At 39.6% G+C, this 20115-nt stretch overlaps 1 protein-coding gene across 1 annotated transcript in view; it reads left to right on the top strand.

Moving 5' to 3' along the window:
• Nucleotides 1–20115, top strand: part of CRYL1 (crystallin lambda 1) — a 147409-nt gene that overhangs the window by 13709 nt on the left and 113585 nt on the right. Inside the window, exon 2 of the mRNA XM_059377505.1 lies at nucleotides 16461–16568. Coding sequence (XP_059233488.1) covers nucleotides 16461–16568 — 108 coding nt within the window. The remainder of the gene's footprint in view (nucleotides 1–16460; nucleotides 16569–20115) is intronic.

Genomic DNA, 20115 nt, shown 5'->3' with positions numbered 1-20115 from the left:
CTCTTCGATCTGACGTTAGATTTGTAGGTGTTTGCAATCTTTAGATAAGCTATCTAGCTGATCTCCTGCTACCTGAAGTAGTCTCAGCCTGCTACTTCGCCGTCTTGACTCCTCCCCTATTTTCAACTTTTTGAGGGATGTCCATACTGTTTTCCGGAATGGCTGCACCAGCTTGCACTGTTGGAAGGGTTTTAATGGCTGATTGAATCTCCTTGCTAGTAATCAGTCTATTCAGATTTTCTTAGAGGATTGTTTATAGGAATTTATCCATCTCTTCTAGGTTGTCCCATTTGTTGGCATATAATTGTTTTAGTAGTCTCTTAAAATCCTTCATATTTCTCGTGGTATTAGTTGTAACTATTCCTCTTTCATTTCTGATTTTATTTATTTGAAGAACCCCTGTCCCTCATTTTTGGTGAGCTTGGTTAAGGTTTGTCAATTTGTTTACCTTTTCAAAGGAAAGCTCTTCATTTCATTTATCCTTTCTGTTGTCTTTTTAGTCTCTGTTCTACTTATGTCTGCCCTGGTCTTTATTTTCTTCTTTCTACTAATTTTGTAGAGTTGTCTGTTCTTTTTTTCCCTAGTTCCTTTAGGTATAGAGTTAGATTGTTTATTTGAAATTTTTCTTGTTTCTTGAGGTTGGTCTGTAACACTATAAACTTCCCTCTTGAAACTGCTTTTGCTGAATTCTGTAGATTTTGGACTGTTGTATTTCTCTTTGAATTTTTTTCTTATTTCTCCTTTGATTTATTCTTAACACATTGATTGTTCAGTAGCATGTTGTGTTATCTTCACATATTTGTGATTTTTCCAATTGTCTTTCTATATTGATTTCTAGTTTCATACATTAAAATTGGAGAATGTGTTTGATATGATTTTAATGTTCTTAAATTGATTGAGACTTGTTTTTTGGACTAACATATGATCTATTCTGAATGTTCCATGTGTACTAGAGAAGAATATGTATTCTGCTAAATTTGTTTTTAATTAATTGATTAAAGAACAGCAATGTGTTTAGATTTAATTTCTTTTCATGAGATAGCTACTTTTTTTTTGAGTATAGCTGACACACAATGTTACATTAGTTTCATTTGTACAACTTAGTGATTTTACAAGTTTGTACATTATGCTCAATTCATCACAAGTAGAGTTACCATCTGTGCCATTACAGCATCATTGACATTACAGCATTATAATGACAGTATTCATTATGCTTTGCTTTTTCTTCCTATGACTTATTTATTTCATGACTGGAAGCCTCTGCCTCCCTCTCCCCTCCACCCATTTTGGCCCTCTGCCCCCAGCAACCATCAGTTTGTTCTCTATATGTGTAGTTTTGTTTCTTTTTGTTTATTCATATTCTAAGATCCCATTAATGAGTGGAATCATATGATATTTGTCTTCCTCAGTCTGACTTATTTCACTTAGTGTAATATCCTGTAGGTCCATTCCTGTCTCAAATGGCATGATCTCACGCATTTTTATGACTGTAATATTCCTCTCTGTGTGTGCGCTACATTTTCCTTATCCATTTATCTGTCAATGGACATTTAGGTTGCTTGCATGTCTTGGCTATTGTAAATAATGGTGCAATAAACATAGGGGTTCATGTATCTTTAAGAATTATCATTTTCCCTGAGTAAATACCCAATAGTCGAATTACTGACTTTTTGTTTGGATAATTTATCCATTGATGTAAGTGGGATGTTAAAGCCTCCTTCTATTATAGTATTATTGCTGTCAATTTCTCCTTTTATGTCTATTAATATTTGCCTTATATATTTAGCCACTTCTATGTTGCGTGCATAAATACTTAAAAATGTTATATCCCCTTGTTGGGTCGACCCCTTTATCATTATGTAATGCTCTTCTTTGTCTTCTATTACAGTATTTGTTTCAAAGTCTCTTTCGTCTGGTATAAGTATAGCTACCTAGCTTTGGTTTTGTTTGCATGGAATATCTTTTCTTTCCACTGTATGTGTCCTTACATCTGAGGTGAGACTGTTGTAGACAGTATATAGATGGATCTTATCTTACTATCTGTTCAGCTACTCTTTTGATTGTAGAACTTAGTTCATTTACATTTAAAGTAATTATTGATAGGTAATAATAATAGCCTGCCTTTCAGGCTGAAGCTCCAGAACAAGAAAATAGGCCTTTTCACATGTGTTTCTGCCTTTTGTTGCATAGAGCCGTGGGAGTGGTAGCCTGGCAGGAAGTGTCTCTCTGATTGTTTCAGACACATGGGGCCCAGAAACACGATCCCCTCTGGCCACCAGTGCCAGGGCCATCTCCTGGGTAGGGTGTGTGTGCCTGCTGGCTTTGGCAAGGCAGGCCCAGGCAGTATCCTATGGAGGTGGGGGCACAGCATTCCCACCTGAGATAGTAGGCTGGGGAAGGGGTATACAGAAATGGTGCTTGCCAAAGTTGGCACCAACAAGGCAGAAGGAGAACACACTGCAATAGATTATGCTGAGTGAAATAAGTCCAGCAGAGAGGGTCAGTTATCAAATGGTTTCATTTACTTGTGGAGCATAAGGAATAACATGGAGGACATTTGGAGATGGAGAGGAGAAGTGAATTGGGGGAGATTGGAGGGGGAGACAAACCATGAGAGACTGTGGACACTGAGGAACAAACAGGGTTTTGGAGCGGGGCGTGGGTGGATGGGTGAGCCTGGTGGCTTATAATACTATGGAGGGCACGCATTGCATGGAGCACTGGGTGTGGTGCATAAACAATGAATGCTGGAACACTGAAAAGAAGTAAAAAAAAAAAAAAAAAAAAAAAAAAAAGGAGGACACAAAAATGGTACCCATTGATGCCTCTGTCTTCAGAGAGAGTCCCAACAAGTTCCTGCCTTTCCTCAGATGCTTTAAAACTAATAGGTGAGTCTCCTTTGCATATGCTAGGTGCCTTTAGAACTGTTGCTTTTTTGCTGGGTCCCAGGGTCTGTGGGTCTGTGCACGAGCCCTTTAAGAGTGGATTTTTCATTCCATATAACCCTATGGTTCTCCTGGAAGTAAGCCCGTTGGTGTTTAAAGCCAGGCACTTGGAGGTGGGGAGCTTGTCTCTCTAGTGTAGTTCTGTAGGATTCGGTTGCCTGATGTGGGAGCATAAATCCTTTGGTCCTTGGGAACAAGATTTGTATTATGATGAGGCTTGGGTGGGGTTTCTTATGAGACGGTGTCTCTCCTATTCCACTTAGTGTGGCCCTTCTATTTTTTGTTGTGGAGGAGCTATTCTGCTGGCTTCTGGGTCCTTTTCAGAGGAAATTGTTTAATGTGTAGTTGTAGATTTGTTCTGTTCCTGGTAAGAGGCGAGTTCAGGACCTTATAAGTTGCCAATCTTGAACCTTGTCTAGTAGAATGTTATTTTATTTCAGGTAATGCATCCCTTAAGCTAGTCTTAACTTTTTAATTCCAAAATTTTACTTGAGGGTGACTTATGTACATTTTTTATAAGAAATTTTCTGAGGCATGAATTTTTTTTGGAGTGCTATCCTAGGTATTATTCTGCTAATTTTTGCATTAAAACATGTAGGCATATGGCTATATACACAGGCAAACAGAGAGCAAACCCTACCATGCTCTAGTTGCTTCAGCTCAAACACCAAATGTGCCCTTCCTAGGAAATATTTAATAGCTCTTACTGACAAATATTTCATAGCCAACTTAGAATAATAATGTAGAAACAGTTTTACTTCAGCTTTTGCTCAATGAATAAGTAACTATAGAATGGAAAGATACTTTAAAAAATATCTAGTGTGGATTTTTTTCAAAGCTAAATGCCATTAATGATAAAATTAGAATTGAGGGGTGTCTGGGTGGCTCAGTGGGTTAAAGCTTCTGCCTTCAGCTCAGGTCATGATCCTAGGGTTTGGGATCGAGCCCTGTATTGGGCTCTCTGCTCAACAGGGAGCCTGCTTCTCTTCCTTTCTCTCTGCCTGCCTCTCTGCCTACTTGTGATCTCTTGTCTGTCAAATAAATAAATAAAATCTTTTAAAAAAAATTATAACTGAAACAATTTTTTAAAAAGATTTTATTCATTTGAGAGAGAGTCAGAGTATGAGCTAGGGGAGGGACAGACTCACCACTGAGTGGAGAGCCAGCTGTAGGGCTGGCTTCCAGGACCCTGAGATCATGACCTGAGCAAAAGCCAGACGCTGAACTGACTGAGCCACCCAGGCACCCCAGAATTGAATCAATTTTATTACTTAACTTTTCTCCCCTGCTGCTTTGCTGCTATGTAACAGAATAATGTTCACCTGCAGTTTTTTTTTTAAAGATTTTATTTATTTGAGAGAGAGAGAGAGAGAGAGAGCATGAGGGAGAACACCAGAAGGGGGAGGGGGACAGCTGAGAGAGGGACAAGCAGACTCCCTGCTAAGCAGGGAACCCAGCACTAGCTCGACATAGGCCTTAACAAGGGGCTCAATGGGGGCTCCATCCCAGGACCCTGGCATCATGACCTGAGCTGAAGGCAGACACTTCACCAACTAAGCCACCCAGGTGCCCCCTTACTTGCAGTAGTTTTATGAAGTACTAATTCAGATTTATGAATTTAGAAGCTTTAAAGCATATGAGAATAGTTAGAATGGTAGGGACATATTATGTGGTCTCCAGGTATCTAGTGGTTCAGAAAAAGTTAATAAAATGTCACTGGCTCGGGCTGCCTGGGTGGCACAGTGGGTTAAGCCTCTGCCTTCAGCTCAGGTCATGATCTCAGGGTCCTGGGATCATCGGGCTCTCTGCTGGGCAGGGAGCCTGCTTCCTCCTCCCTCTCTCTCTCTGCTTGCCTCTCTGCCTACTTGTGATCGCTCTCTGTCAAATAAATAAAAAAATCTTTAAAAAAAATGTCATTGGCTCTAAGGGCAGGAAGATAATTGTATTTGGGCCCAAGGTAAAGTAGTACTGGGAACAAGAAAGCTGACAGAACATTTATTCTGGGGTTGTGCTGTCTGATCTTTGTACCTGGTTGTATTAGTCTGTGCTATCGATTCCCCCTGCTTGCACTTGCTCACTTTTCCTCTCTCCTTTGCTTCTTATTCTTGCACATTGCTGCCAACCCCAGCATTATAATCTTTCAACTCCAGTGCCTATTACTGACTAAGAGTTTCCACATTTTAGGTTCAATTTACAGGTGAGGAAATCTGATTGGCTTGGCCCCTCTGTGCAAGCCAGGCTACAGGTATAGCAGGATGCTGGTAAGACAGTTGGCTTGTGCTTTGGGTCAGTTGTCCGTGTCATATCCATTCATGAATGGCTGAGCATGTGTGAGGGCAAAGGGATGCCAGCAGCTTCCCAGCAGTTGGCTTTTTGCTCTTGGTTCCTCCTCTAGAGGACTATGGGCAATACAGGCTTTGAAACTATTGTAAGAAGAAGAAATCAGCTTTGTCATTAATGCCTGTTATATGGAACATAACTAATTTCTCCCCAAATTTTTATAACAATTCTCAAATACACAGAAAAGTAGAAATTATTGAAAAAAGAATACCCACATACTACTTTGCTAGTCACTAATTATTAAAAATTTGCTCTATTTGCTTTATCTGTATATAATTTATTTAATTAATGCTTTATGTTATAGGGTTAGTTTTTACTTTTTTGCTAATATAAATTCTACTGTAAATGATTGTCTGTGTGTTGCCCAGGTTAACCTAATCTAAGATCAGTTCTATAAGTAAAATTCCCAGGCCAAATATTAGAAATACTTAATTTTGATACAGGCTATGAGACTTCCTTCAGCTACTTTGCACCTCTTTTATTACCCACAATGGTTTGTAAGTGCCCATTTGCCCGTAACTTTGCCAACACTAAACATTGTCAGTTTTTAAAAATCTCTGCCTTTTGGATATATATTTTATTTGCTATTATTAGAATAAAGCAGTAGAGTGTATTTTCAATTTAGTTTGCTCACATACTTTATAGAGGTCCCCTCCTCTTGTGTTTGGTGTATTCATCTATTTCTGGGTTTATAGGAATTTTTGTATATTTATATGTTATAAATATTATTTCTTTTTGGACATTTGTCTTATGTTAATTTTTTGGTCACTAACAAAGTTATTAAGATCAGTTAATTTATTTGGCAATCATTATTCAAACATGAGGACGATAGTAGCTTGGATTATTATAAAAATGTCTTTGAAAGGCTGAAAACTGCTCTAGAATGAATGCCACCCCACCCCCAACTGCATTTGTAGAGGAAGGACTACAGCTCTCTCGGACATGTGACTGACTTCTATATGATTGCAGCATAGTTGCAGAGTTGGGGGTGGTCACTCTTCAAGTGCCGAGCAGTGCCATGTGGCTGTGAAATGACTGCTGTGCTAGACAATGAAGGTTTAAGCAATGATGTGACCTTGGTGAATCAGGAAAGAGAGAACTTCCTTCTCCCCACTTGTTGTGCCTCCCCTTGTAGTATGGGCTCGTTTGAGAGGCACTTACGCGCATTTTGAAAAGGCAAGTCAAGTTGTGGGAGGAGGTTTACTTAATGAGATGACTCTATTGTGTTCTCCTATGTGGAAAGTCTTTTCTGTAACAGCAGCCACGGTACTTTGGGCTTTGATAACATGGCAGCCGAAGCCTCTCACCATTCTGTCTTGTTTGGCCTGTGAGCCTTACCCGTGCGTGGCACTTAAGGGCCTTTTCTTTTGTGCCCATCCTCTCCGATTCATAGTGTGGTAGACACAGGATGTGGGGGGACTTCCTGACAGAGGGGTCTGCTGCTAAGGCTGCTTTGGAGGCCCCATGGAGCTCTCGCCCCTGAGGGAGTCAGCTTGACATGCTGTCGTGCCTGACCAGCCTATGGGCAAAAGCTTTTACATGGAGAGAGGCGAAGAGTCATTTTGGAGGAATGTGGTAATTTCTGAAACCACAGAGTGGGAAGGAAAAGAAGAGTCTTTTTGAAAAATATTTCTATGCATTTTATTATACATACAACAAAGTACAGAAATCCTATGTACTTTATTTAATGGTGATCATAGAGTGGACACACCACTGTAAGCCCTGCTGGGAAAGTATCCATTCTAGAGTTGGGCTGTATGATAGGCTCCTTTCATGGTTAAATCAATCACCATATATGTCAAACATGATGATACTGGCAGTGGGGAGAAGAACATTTGGAGTCAATAACTGGTCATTTGGGATGACTTGTTAATTGGCCTTTTAACATAGGGGCTTGCAGCTCTGGAGTGTGTGAGGAGGGGTGAGTGGGTGTTTGAGGAAGAGAAAGAAGTCTTCAGGCAGGGTTTCTCTTTCAAACTCTGGCTTGTGGTCTGTAGGGTATTTTTCCTCAGAGGCTAGAATAGCTTTGTCAATAGAACTTGCTGCAAAGAGGGAAATATTCTGTATATGCCTTTGCTGTTCAGATTGGTAGCCACTATCACATGTGACTATTGAATACTTGAGCCATGTCTAGTACTATTGATTAACTGATTTTTAAAATTCATTAATTTTAATTAATTTAAATAGCAGCATGTGGCCAGAGCCTACCATATTGGACAGTGCTAGGTCTAGAGCATTGAGAGTTTAATAAAAAAATTTCTATGTAATTATTTATATAATAAATATAAAATATCTATTATATAAATTTTAAATATTTATTATTTATGTATTTTAGAAATATATATAAATTACATGTTATATATCATTATAATATGTAACATATATACATATATGTACATTATATATGTATTTATATATAAGTTATATATAACATGTACATTATATATGTAATATGTAAATTTTGTATTAATCATAAACGATTTTAATATTGCAGAAGAATATGGAGTAAAACATTCTGTATAATCCTGCTCCTTTTCCCGAAGTTGAGTAGAGGTGCCTTAGTTGTTTTCACTGTTTTTCCAACTAATGGCTTTACTTACATAAGATACCTTGTAACAAGATAATAGCCCCTCTCAGTAACTCCTGGTATGTATTAGGGGCTTAGCTCAAGTGAATATTGTGTGAGAGCTTTGAAGCTTGGATAGCAAGCACTTCTGTGGCATTAGCAGGATTTTCAGGTCAGTAGGAGGCATGCCAAGCTCTTCCCTTCAGTTGCTTGGGCCCAAGCCTGACAGAAGAGGGGGTGTTGTAACTGTGCGGAGTGCTTTCTGTACTCAGAGCCTGAAGGATAGATTAGCTGAATTAGGAGAGGTTGGGAGAGGGGAGATGGAGTGGGGATAATAGTTCTTGGAGCCCATCCTTTGACTGCTATTCTAGCCACCACCATCCCTTCCTCAAAGCAGTGCATAGTTACTACAATGAAATAACACCACACCTGAGGCAAGCCTGTCCTGCTGAACGTTCTGTCTGCTTGCTAATAATTTAGTTTGTTACTATTTCCTGAATGGTGGCAGAGGACATGAGACTCATGGGTCAGAGAGAGAGAACGTTCTTAATCAGAGCAGAGCAAACAGCATGAGCATGCTATTAGTATTTTTCCTTTTGCCCTGAGTCCCATGGGGGATATGTGAAGGTTCCTGGTAGAAACCTGCAGATTCAGTGTGCATCCAAGACAAGAACATAGAGCTTGGGGAAACCACTGTTTTTATAGTAAGAGGTAAGTAAGCTTGCTCTTTATCCTTGAGGGATATATTTCTGAAAAATAATTCTAACAGATGATCTGAGTCAAGAACCAGCAAGACCTGTGTGTGCTCCAGGAAAAATTCTTCCCACCACTCAATGCCTGGCTTTGTCCACACACCACTCTCGGCTCCTCTGAAATGGGGACTATGTTTCTCCTGACCTCTGGATCACATTTTGAAAGGCTTCCAATTCAGAGGAACCCTAGAGAGTGTTGTTGATTGGTCTTTGAATTGTACAGAGTACCAGGGCAATCTGTGGATCAGGTGCAACTCACTTTTGTTATTCCCAGTGGCACTGGAATAATCTCAAGATTGAGAGAAAAATGGAGAATAGTCCAATCACCTACCCAATACTTGATGACAAGTGATTACCTACCTCTCTTCTGATACCTCCACTTCCAAGGATTTTCCATCTGCTTGGTCTTTTCTTCAGTAACATCAAACCTCAGGACAGCCCAAGCAGTGGAACCAGGTGCAGGAGCCTCAGACCAAAGTGCTATGTGGTCTGCAGGAAATCAGCCCCACAGTGTGTAAATGTGGCTATTTCTCCCAACCTCATAAAAATACCCCCTTGACCTCCTTTCTCCTTCTAGTAACTGCCACATTTTTCTTCAGACCTTGATGAAATTGTCTGTATTCTGTCTCTACTTCCTTTCTTCCCATCTACATTCTTTAGTTTCAAATCATATCAAAGTTGAGAAAATAGTATAATGAAAACTTATGTACCCCTCTTATCCCCGGTTTCAACTGTTATTAACATGGGGCTAATCTAGTTTCATTTATGTTTCCTTCTGTGGATTAATTTGAAACAAATCCCAGGCATTTGTATCATTTCACTAATAAATATGTCAGGATATACCTAAAAACAAGGACTACAATTGACCCTTAAAAGATGCAGAAGTTAGGGGTGCTGAACACCCCCATGGAGTTGAAAATCCATCTATAACTTTGACTCCTCTCAAACTTAATTACTGATAGCCTACTCTTGACTGGAAGCCTTATTGATAATACCAATAGGCAACACATATTTTGCACATTACCTGTATTAAATACTGTGTTCTTAAAGTAAGCTAGAGAAAAGATGTTAAGAAAATCACAAGGAAGGGGCACCTGAGTGGCTCATAGTTAAGCATCTGTCTTTGGCTCAGGTCATGAAACCAGATCCTGGGATTGAGCCCTGCATCAGGCTCCCTGCTATATGGGGAGTTTGCTTCTCCCTCTCCTTCTCCCCCTGCTTGGGTTCCCTCTCTTGCTGTCTCACTCTCTCTCAAAAAAATAAATAAAATCTTTTTAAAAAATCACAAGGAAGAGAAAATATATTTACAGTACTATACTGTAAAAATCTGCATATAAATGGACACACAGTTCAACCCATGTTGTTTAAGGGTCAATTATATTTTAAAAATATATTATAATAATAGCATCATCAAGTATAAAACATTAACAAAATTCCTTAATATTATCAAATAGTATCATTTTTTTTTTTTTAAGATTTTACCTATTTATTTGACAGAGAGAGATCACAAGAAGGCAGAGAGGCAGGCAGAGAGAGAGGGAAGCAGGCTCCCCACCGAGCAGAGAGCCCGACACGGGGCTCGATCCCAGGATGCTGAGATCATGGCCTGAGCCGAAGGCAGAGGCTCAACCCACTGTGCCACCCAGTCGCCCCCCAAATAGTATCTTTAAATATCCCATCAGTATTCAGAATTTCCCTGATTACCCAAAAACTTTTTTACTTGTGGTTTGATTGATTCAGGGTCCAAGTAAGGCCCACACATTGTATTTAGTTGATCTGTTTCTTAGCTTTTTCAATCTATAGGTTTCCCCATCTCTCTCTCTCTCTCACCCTCTCTTTAAAATTTTCTTGCAGTTTATTTGTTGAAGAACATGGTCATTTGTTCTGTGAAATTTTCTAAATTCTGGATTTTGCCAAATGTATCTATTTAATGTGTTCCTTCCCCTGTCCCTTCATTTCCTAAACTGGTAGTTAGATCTAGGGGCTCATTTCTCTTACACTCAGGCAGGGTTTCCTTCCTACCAGTCTATCAGAACTACTCTTGTCACTGTCCCCACCCCCATTCCTCTTGTGAACCCCGGTGGTCAGTTTTGACCCAGATGGTCACTTTCTTCTCACTGAGATTCCCTTTCACTTCTCTGACCCCCTGCATCTGATTTTCCTCCCATCTCCTGTTCCGTATCCTTCAGTGAAGTTGGAGGAGTGTTCTAAGTCTCAGTTCTTTGACTTCTTTATTATTAGTCACTTCCTCAGTGATCTCATCTGGTTTCATGCCTGTATATACCATGTCTTTGCAGTAATCCCAAATTCATATCCTCCGCCTAGGTCTTGCCCATTAACCTTGAGACTTCTGTCTAGTTGTTTCCTAGATGTGTGATTAGACATCTTTTTCAAACTTAAAGCATCCTATATTGAATAATGCCTGATCTTCTCTCCCTAAATCTACTTCAGGTATGGGCTTCCCCACCAGGGATAATGGCCTTTCTGTCCTTTCTTCTGCTGTCCAAAAGAAACGTGATGTCATCCCCAGTTCTTTTTCTCACACCCCCATGTGGCACACAGCAACTCTTGTAGTCTGCCTGTGAAAACCTGTGTATTCAGAACTCCGCTGACCATTTCCTGTCTCCGCCTCTGCTTCTATCCTGCTGTAGCCTACTACCATATTTTGCAGTGGTCTCCTGACTTCTAGGTGATTTGTTTACTTCCATCTTTGCCTGTCTTCAGTATATACTTAAAAATTTTTTTTAATTTTAATTTTTTAAAAGTTTATTTTTAAATTTTTTATAGAGAGAGCACACTTGTGGGAGGACAGGGAGAGGGAGAGAATATTAAGCAGCCTCCATGCTGAGCAGGGATCCTGATGCAGAGTTTGATCTCATAAGCCTAAGATCGTGACTTGAGCTGAATCAAGAGTTGTACACTTAACTGACTGAACCACCCAGGCACCCGGGTATATTCTTATTAAAGCAGCCAGAACCTTGTAAAACTGAAGTCAGAGCATGTCTTTCCTCTAAAACCTTCTATTATCTGCTCATCTCACTTGGAGTCAAAGTGAAAAGCTCTCGGCAGCCTCTGAGGCATCCCTCCTGCCCTCTCTGACCTCCTCCTGCCATCCTCCCCCTTCCCTCTCTACTCCAAACTTACCAGCCTTGTTGATTTGGACCATGCAACACATTCCCTCAGGTTTTTGCACCTGTTCTTCCCTCTGCTGGGAATGCCTTTTTCCCAGATGCCTTTGTGGCTTGCCCCCTCACTTCCTTCAGCCCTTTGTTAATATGTGACCTTCCTGGCGAGTCAGTCCCTGGTGTGCTTTTAGAATTTCTTTTCCTCCCAGTCCCCATTCTCCTCCTTGTTGTCCTGTTCCCTGCTTCTTCTCTCCCCCAGCACTTGTTACTTTACTATGATATCTTACTTACCTGCTTAGTTTTTTTTCTGCCTGCCCACTGTAAGCTCCATGAGGCAAGAATTTTTGTTTTGTCACTGCTGCATCCCCAGTGCCTGGAATTGTGCCAAACACCCATAGGTCCTCTAAATATTTCTTTAGTGAACAACTGTAGCCTTCATATTAACCTCATAGGAAGAGGCTGTTGACTGTTATATAGTATTTATCACTAGATAATCAGGTGGGTTTTTTTTGTTGTTGTTGTGGTTTCTTTTCTTTGTTTCTTTGTTTTGTTTTTTTCTTTTCTTTGTCTCTTTTGTTTTGTTTGTTTTTTGCCAATAGCTAACATTTATCAAGCCTCTGTAGTGTTCTAGAAACACAAAGGTGAGCAACATGGTTCCTGGTGCATAGAACTTAGCCTGTTGAACAAGCAAACAAAAATAAATTCATATTGCTGATAAATTCATACTACTTTCTTTTAACATCACTGTGTAAAATTCACCATGTTTTTTATTAACATACTTAGATATTCATGACTAACAAAAAACAACAGATGTGTGTAACCTTTCCAGACCTAGAAATAAAGGTAGAAGCATTTGTCATTTGCTTCCTCTCCAGATTTATCCACACCAATGCAGGCATCTGCATACAAAATGGGTGGCAGGGGTAGAATTTTTCTAGGGTTGGTCCCAGAGGAAAGACTATCTTAAGAAGATAGACCTTGGGTGGGCCAAGATTACCTTTTGAGGTACAGTCCCCAGAAGAACAAAGGGACAGACAGTAATACTTGGAGAAAGACCATGGGAGTTGAGATCTGAATGTTATTAATACATGCTCCTCTAAGCCAGGGAGAAAGTGCTAGTTATCCTCTGGTACGGTAAGGAAGTTTTGCCCAAACCAAGAATTTACCTTTTGCAGAATAAGTTTATTTAAACAGTTAAAAAAATTGTGGTGAGATGCACATAGCATTTGCCATCTTAAACATTTTCAAGTGTGTGGTTTAGTAGTGTTCAGTGTATTTACATTGTGCAACCAATCTCCAGAATTTTTTTCTCTTGCAAAACTGCAACTCTGTCCCCATTAAATAATCTCCAAGCCTCCCTTCCCCGCCAAGTCCCTGGTGACCAACATTCTATTCTCTGTCTCTATGATTTTGACTACTCTGAGTACCTCATACAAGTGGAATCATGCAGTATTTGTCTTTTGGTGACTGAGTTAATTTTATTTTGCATTATGTCTTCAGTGTTGATCCATGTTGGGCATGTGTCCAGAATTTCCTTCCTTTTAAGTCTGTATAATTTAGTGGCCATTTTTATTTTATTGTACTTTTTAAAACATTTTTAAATTTAAACTCAATTAATTAACATACAGTATATTATTGGTTCAGAGGTATAGGCCTATGATTCATCAGTCTTATATAACATCCTGTGCTCATTATATCACATGCCCTCCTTAAAGCCCATCACCCAGTTACCCCATCCCTCCAACCCCCTGACCTCCAGCAACCCTCAGTTTGTTTCCTGTGGTTAAGGGTCTCTTATGGTTTGTCTCCATCTCTGGTTTTGTCTTGTTTTATTTTTTCCTCTCTTCCCCACGATCCTCTGTTTTGTTTCTTTAATTCCACATATCAGTGAGATCATATGATAATTGTCTTTCTCTGATTGCCTCACTTCACTTAGAATAATACCCTCAAGTTCTATCCACGCAGTTGCAAATGGCAAGATTTCATTTTTTTTGATGAGTGTGTAATTAGTGGTCATTTAAAAAAACACAAGATGCTGAACACAGCTGATCTTTGCACCCAGAGTTGGATTACTCAGCAGGCTGGGTAAATTCTCAATGGCCCCACCACTAGTTCTGCCCTTGTGGAGGGTTATCAAATGTATCTGTTAGCCTATAGGTCCCCTAAGGGGAAACTGTAGTGTACCCTTTTGAATTGGTCAGCTTGGAACGAAATGAAACAGCTCCGGAGTTTGGAATTATAGACAAGTTTAAGTGGATTTTGTTGCCTATTAGCTCTATAAACTGCCTTCTTGTACGTCACCTCCACTGGAGAAATCCCTTGAATATCTGAGCCTTAGTTGTGTTGTGAGAAGACGTTTCCCTCTCACCTCTAGCTGACCACTTATGTAGCAGGCAAGCACCTTTGGGGAAAGATTTTTAAAATTCTAATCCTGCCTCAAGGTAACCACCTACCTTCTACCAAATGTGCAATTCATTTCCTCTTTGCCCTTTCACGCAACCAAATTTAAGAGTTTACCAAGTATTATTGCTCTCCATTTGTGCGTCAGGAGTTGGTTTTCAAAGCATTTTCACATACATTCATTTTTTAAATAATGGATTTGTTGAGATCCATCTAGCACACAGTTCACCCTTTTAGCACATTCACAGGGTTGTACAACTGTCACTACAGTGAATTTTAGAATATTCCCATCATCCCCAAAAGAAACCCTTCACCCCTCAGCTGTCACTCCCATTCCTTCCTCTCCAGCCCTGGGGCAACCACAAATCCATTTTCTGTCTCTGTAGATTTGCCAGTTGCTAGAAGTGGAATCCAGCAATATGTAGACCTTACTAATTGATTTCTTTTGCTGAGAATTTTTTTAAGGTTCCATGGAGCATGTATCAATACTTTATTCTTTTTTATGGCTGAATAACTTTTTATGGGTATACCACATTTTGTTTACCTGTTCACTAGCTATTGAATCTTTGGGTCATTTCCATTTAGCTGTTGTGAGTAGTCCTCATAGAAACATGTACAGTGTAGTTTTTCTTGGGACATATGTTTCATTCCTGTTGGGTACATACTGAGGAGTGGAATTGCTCTTATAAACTTTCATTTTGCCAGTTTTAAGCACTGTAAAGTCATTCTAAATTTTTTCTTTTCATTGCTGTACTCTTTGGAAGGAAGTCTTCCATACAGCCCCTGCTTCAGGAGTGGGGAGTTAGGTTACAATTCTCTGAGGGCAGAGTGTCTGCATAAATTATTGGGCAATTCTTCTGCAAGGAAGATTTGGCTTCTTTCGCATTTATTTGTTTATTCAAACATTTATTGACGTCAGTGTGGACTCATGGATACTTAGTTTATACTTTGGATTATAATCCAGTGTTACTTTACTTTTTTGTTCAACTTCTTCCGATTTTGGGCCCTAGAACTCTTTCATTTGGCTCCTGCAATCCTTTGATATGTTCTGTCAGGATAGGCCTTTACAAATTTTTAAATTTTAATTTTTTATTAGCACTATGTACTTTCTGGCACTCCCAATTACTCTGGGCTCATGTTGTGTATTTCCTGGCTCAGTCCTAGAATCAGCCATTTCTCCAAGAACCTCTGGTTCCCTTTATTAGAGAATGATATTAGAAACCCAATATTTGGGCTCTAGATGTGCTCCTTAACATTCATTTTTAACCTTTTGAACAACTTCGTGTGAGTTTTTAATGTCTTTTTTATCTTTTCCTTTTCTGGTAGCACACTGAAATAGGATGGGAGAGGTACCACTAGTTAGGATCCCAGGGTTTGGCTCTTTGGGTTTATCTCATAGCTCCAGCACATTTAGCTTGCATATTCTTAACCCCTCTATGCCTCAGTTTGCCCATATATAAAATGGGAAATAATAATACCACCTGCCTTGTGGGGTTGTTGTAAAGATTGACAGAGGAATGATGTATAAGATGTTGAATATTTCATGGCACCCAAGATGTGTTCAAAAGCTGGTGGTGGTAGCAGCAATTGTTTAATTGAAGAGGGTGGGGAAAATACTATCTCTGTTCTTCACCTTAAGTGACTTGCCCGACTTGCCCGACACAGTGGTCAAATGGGGATTCACAGAGGAGTCTTTCACTTCTACCACACCCTACTGGCTCCAGACTGTGGAGTTTTTGTTTCGGTGTGTGAACTAATGTTAACTACCTGACATCCGGTAGTGTGTCAGGCAGAATATTACTGCTGACTCTGGTCAGCAGTAATATTGTTGAGGATTGAGTTGAGGATTCAGGGGCCCCTGTATGGAAAGAGATAACATTTTTTAAATGAACATATAATGTATTATTTTCTTCGGGGACAGGTCTGTGAATCATCAGTCTTACTCAATAGCACATAACCCTCCCAGTGTCCACCACCCAGCCACCCTGTCCCTCCCTCCCGACCCCCAGCAGCCCTCAGTTTGTTTCCTGAGATTAAGAGTCTCTTACGGTTTGTCTCCCTCCCTGGTTCCATCTTGTTTCATTTTTTCCCTCCCTACCGCCACCACCCTCCACCCAGCCTCTCAAATTCCTCATATCAGAGAGATTATATGATCATTATCATTAAGAGATAATATTTTAAATAAATACAGCTATACAAATGTATAATTTTAAGATATTAAGTGTTTTAGAATAGGATGCTATATAATTTTTAAAATTTCATTCTGGGTTAGGAATGAAAAACTGTTCCATTAAGTTAACTGGACACATTTCTTAATTTTCTTTCCCTTTAGTGGACTCATTGGACAAAGCTGGGCTATGTTGTTTGCCAGTGGAGGCTTCAAGGTGAAACTCTATGATATTGGGCAACAGCAGGTAACAAATGCCTTGGAAAAGATCAGGTAAGTTGGCTGGCACCCTCCAGGAGGAATTGGAAAGGCTCTGCTGCTCTCAGTGGGTCTTGTTTATCATACTCTCAAGGCTATAACTATCTGTAATTTTACTCTTTCATTTGATGGCGGTTACAGTGCCTTTGAGTTGGTAAAGGTCAGACCCACAGTGGGTGAATCATAAAAAATTAAGACTGAAGAAGGGGCTCAGATTGTGAGAGGACTGTTTGTGTGATATAAAAATGTGTGATGGGAGTGGAGGAGCTGAACATCCGTCTTAGGCTTCTAGCCTGAGTGAATTTTCTTCTGTCCCTGTGTCACACTGGGCTGGAGGTCAGCGTTTCCCTGTGTTCCCTCTGGGCGGATGACCAGCTCTCAGCATGTGATAGCTTAGAGCTTCATGGGCATTATATTTTCGGAAGAGGGTGTCCTGAGGTTTGTTTTGACCTATTTGATCTAATGTTGTCAGGACTCAAATGAACTGTGATAACTGTAATACTTAGAGGTGTCAGAGTTGGTGAAGTTATGTGTACTGAGTGCTAAGCATGAGGAGGGGTAAGTTTTGGAATAATCACAGGGGGTAAGAAGGAAAATAGGAACCATAGGAAAGAGGCTGAGTATGGGTAGATCAAAGATAGAAGCACCAAACTAATAAAATGTGCTGGAAGGTCAGAGGGCCCTAATTTATGATACATTCACCCAAGAGGACTATCGCTGAACATAGTTTTGACCATCTCAAATGTGGTATTGTATAGGTAGTTATTCTCCTTGGGGGAGATCCATGAATGTGTAACTTGAATTTACATTTTGTGTAACAAATATATGCTGACTTTATTGTTACTTTTTGAAAAAACTAATATATATAGTGTGACATCAGGCTATAGACACCAAGAAATGATATACCTTAGTTCAGTTTTGTTGTGTAACAGATTAAGAACCCAAAACCTGGAGAAGTCAAGTTACTTCTTATATGTAGTAACATAGAGTCAATGTCAAGATGAAGTGTCAATCTGAAAAGTGAACAAACAGGGGTGCCTGCCTGCCTGACTCAGTTGGTGGAGCATGTGACTCTTGATATTGGGGTTGTAAGTTCAAGCCCCACATTGGGTGTAGGGATTACTTAAAAATAAAATCTTTACAAATAAAAATAAAAACAAACCCCAAATGAAAAAAAAAAATGAAAGAACAACTTTAAAACTAAACACACATACTCCTAACGTTTTGTTCTGTGCTCTTATAGACGGAAGAGGAATTAGCATAATAAATATCTACAATGTTCCAGGTATATGCTCTCCACTAGGGATGTATAGATGACTAAGAGAGATACAGTTCTATCCACCATGGAATTTACTAGTCTGGCAATCTTATATATAAATTCTCATAGTAAGCCCCAGGAGGCAGATTATATTGCCATTATTTTAGGAGAAAACTTAGGTCTATAAATGGTCAATAACCTGCTCAAAAAGACACAGTAAGGCAGAAGATTCAAACTCTGGTTCATCTGACACATTAAGGGTAGGTCTGAGTGCCTTTAGCACCTATCTATACTATTTGTTTTATAGAGATCCTGCAAACATTACTTTTAATATAATATTTAAAATACACAGAGGAATAGGTCATTTATGTTAGCTTATGAAGTATACAATAAAAGGAGCATTTATGAAACTACTGTCCATCTTGAGATCTAGGTATTGTCAAGACCCTGTGTATACCTTTTGAAACTGATCCCGTGTCTTCCCAGCAGAAGTAACTATACTGTTACCTTGCTTTAAAGAAGTTTTACTGTTGATATGTACTCTAAATAATGTATGGTTTTGTTCTGCTTATTTTTGTGCCTTATGAAATTTTTTTGAGATTCATCCATGTTATTGCTTATAGCTGTAGTACATCTATGTTTATTGCTATATAATTTTCTAGTGTGTGACTTTGCTATTATTTACTTCTGTTTTATGCTTCTGATGAACATTAAGCTATTTCCAGTTGGGGGCTATTGTAAACAATGTTGCCATTTATGTCCTTGTGTATGTCTCCTGGTGCATAAGTACAAGAATATCTACAGTGTACATACCTAAGAGTGAGACTGCTGGGTTTATTTTTCCTTCTTGGATTCTTATTATATGTCTGTTGAACCAATTCATTCTAGCCTTCACATCTTTTAACCTCTCTTATATTTTCTGTTTCCCTGACTCCTTGGAATATATTTTGGATACATTCCTTAGATTTTTCTTCCAGTTCACTAATTCTAGTTTTAGCTGTGTCTTATCTATTGTTAAATCATCCACTGAATTTATTTCAATAATCAAATTTTCACTTTAATAGTTCTATCTATCTGCCTCTTTTCCAAATATACTCATTCATTTTTAATAGCTTCTCATTGTTTTGCTCATTCTCTGTGGTTACTTTTTTTTAAAGATTTTTTTTAATTTTATTTTAAAGATTTATTTATTTGTCAGAGAGAGAGAGAGAGAGAGAGAGAGAGAGCAAGGTCAAGCAGGCAGAGTAGCAGGCAGAGGGAGAAGCAGGCTCAGCACATAGCAAGGAGCCTGATACGGGACTCAATCCCAAGACCCTGGGATCATGACCTGAGCCAAAGGAAGACACTTAACTGACTGAGCCACTCAGGTGTCCCTGTGGTTACCAGTTTTTAAATCTTTGTGCACTTAATACATAATTGTTTTATATTATATATCTAATAATTCCAGTACCTGAGGTTGTCTTAGCTCAGGTTCCTCAAAATCAGATCCTGAGATAGGGATTCTCAGGCCAGTGATTTATTAAAGAAGTGCTACAAGGAGAAACCAATGAGGGATTGATTGGTAGGGACAGGAAAAGGAAGACAAAGAGGCCAACTAAGGGTATAATTTCAGAAGTCCCAGGATCAGCAAGATTCCTGGAGTCCTGGAGCATAAAATATTGTGTCAAGTATGTCACCGCTTAAGGCAAGAGCTGAGTTTCCATATTTCTGCATCAGTCACTGACTGAGGGGCATTCCTAGGGGCTTGGATGGATGTGAACTCCCAGGTGCTTCTGTGTCTCTGCTCTGGGTCCTGGGGTAGTACTTTGGGGGTGGGGGCAGGGGTGAGCCATTAGCAGCAAAGATTCAAAAGTTGGAGGATGGGCACCCAGTGCTGGTCAGAGGGATTCAAAGAGGACTGGGTGGAGCACCAAAGGCTAGACTACCAAACTGTCTTCCAAATGTGTGGGCCATTTTGTACTCCCACCAGCAGTAAGTCAGAGTTCTAGCAGCGTTTGGTGGTGTCAGTGTTCTGGATTTGGGCCATTCTAACAGGTAGGTAGTGGCAGCTCATTGTTGTTTTACTTTGCATTTCCTTGATGACAAATCTGTGGAGCATCTTTTCATATGTTTACTTGCTATTTGTGTATCTTCTTTGAGTTCTTTTTCTGTTTTTGCTTCTTTTGGTTAAAGAGAGAACCTTGAAATTTTTCCTGACTTGCTCTGCTTGCTGTGACTCCCTCATGCATAAAAATTATTCCAATATGGGATCTTGTAGTTTGTAAGAATCGGTGGGCCACATGCTTGGGGCATGATTGCCAACAT

This window comes from Mustela nigripes, chromosome 15 (assembly GCF_022355385.1).
Source record: "Mustela nigripes isolate SB6536 chromosome 15, MUSNIG.SB6536, whole genome shotgun sequence".
Taxonomy (NCBI): domain Eukaryota; kingdom Metazoa; phylum Chordata; class Mammalia; order Carnivora; family Mustelidae; genus Mustela; species Mustela nigripes.
The sequence above is the reverse complement of the archived record's forward strand: the minus strand, read 5'-3'. Positions and strand labels throughout refer to the sequence as shown.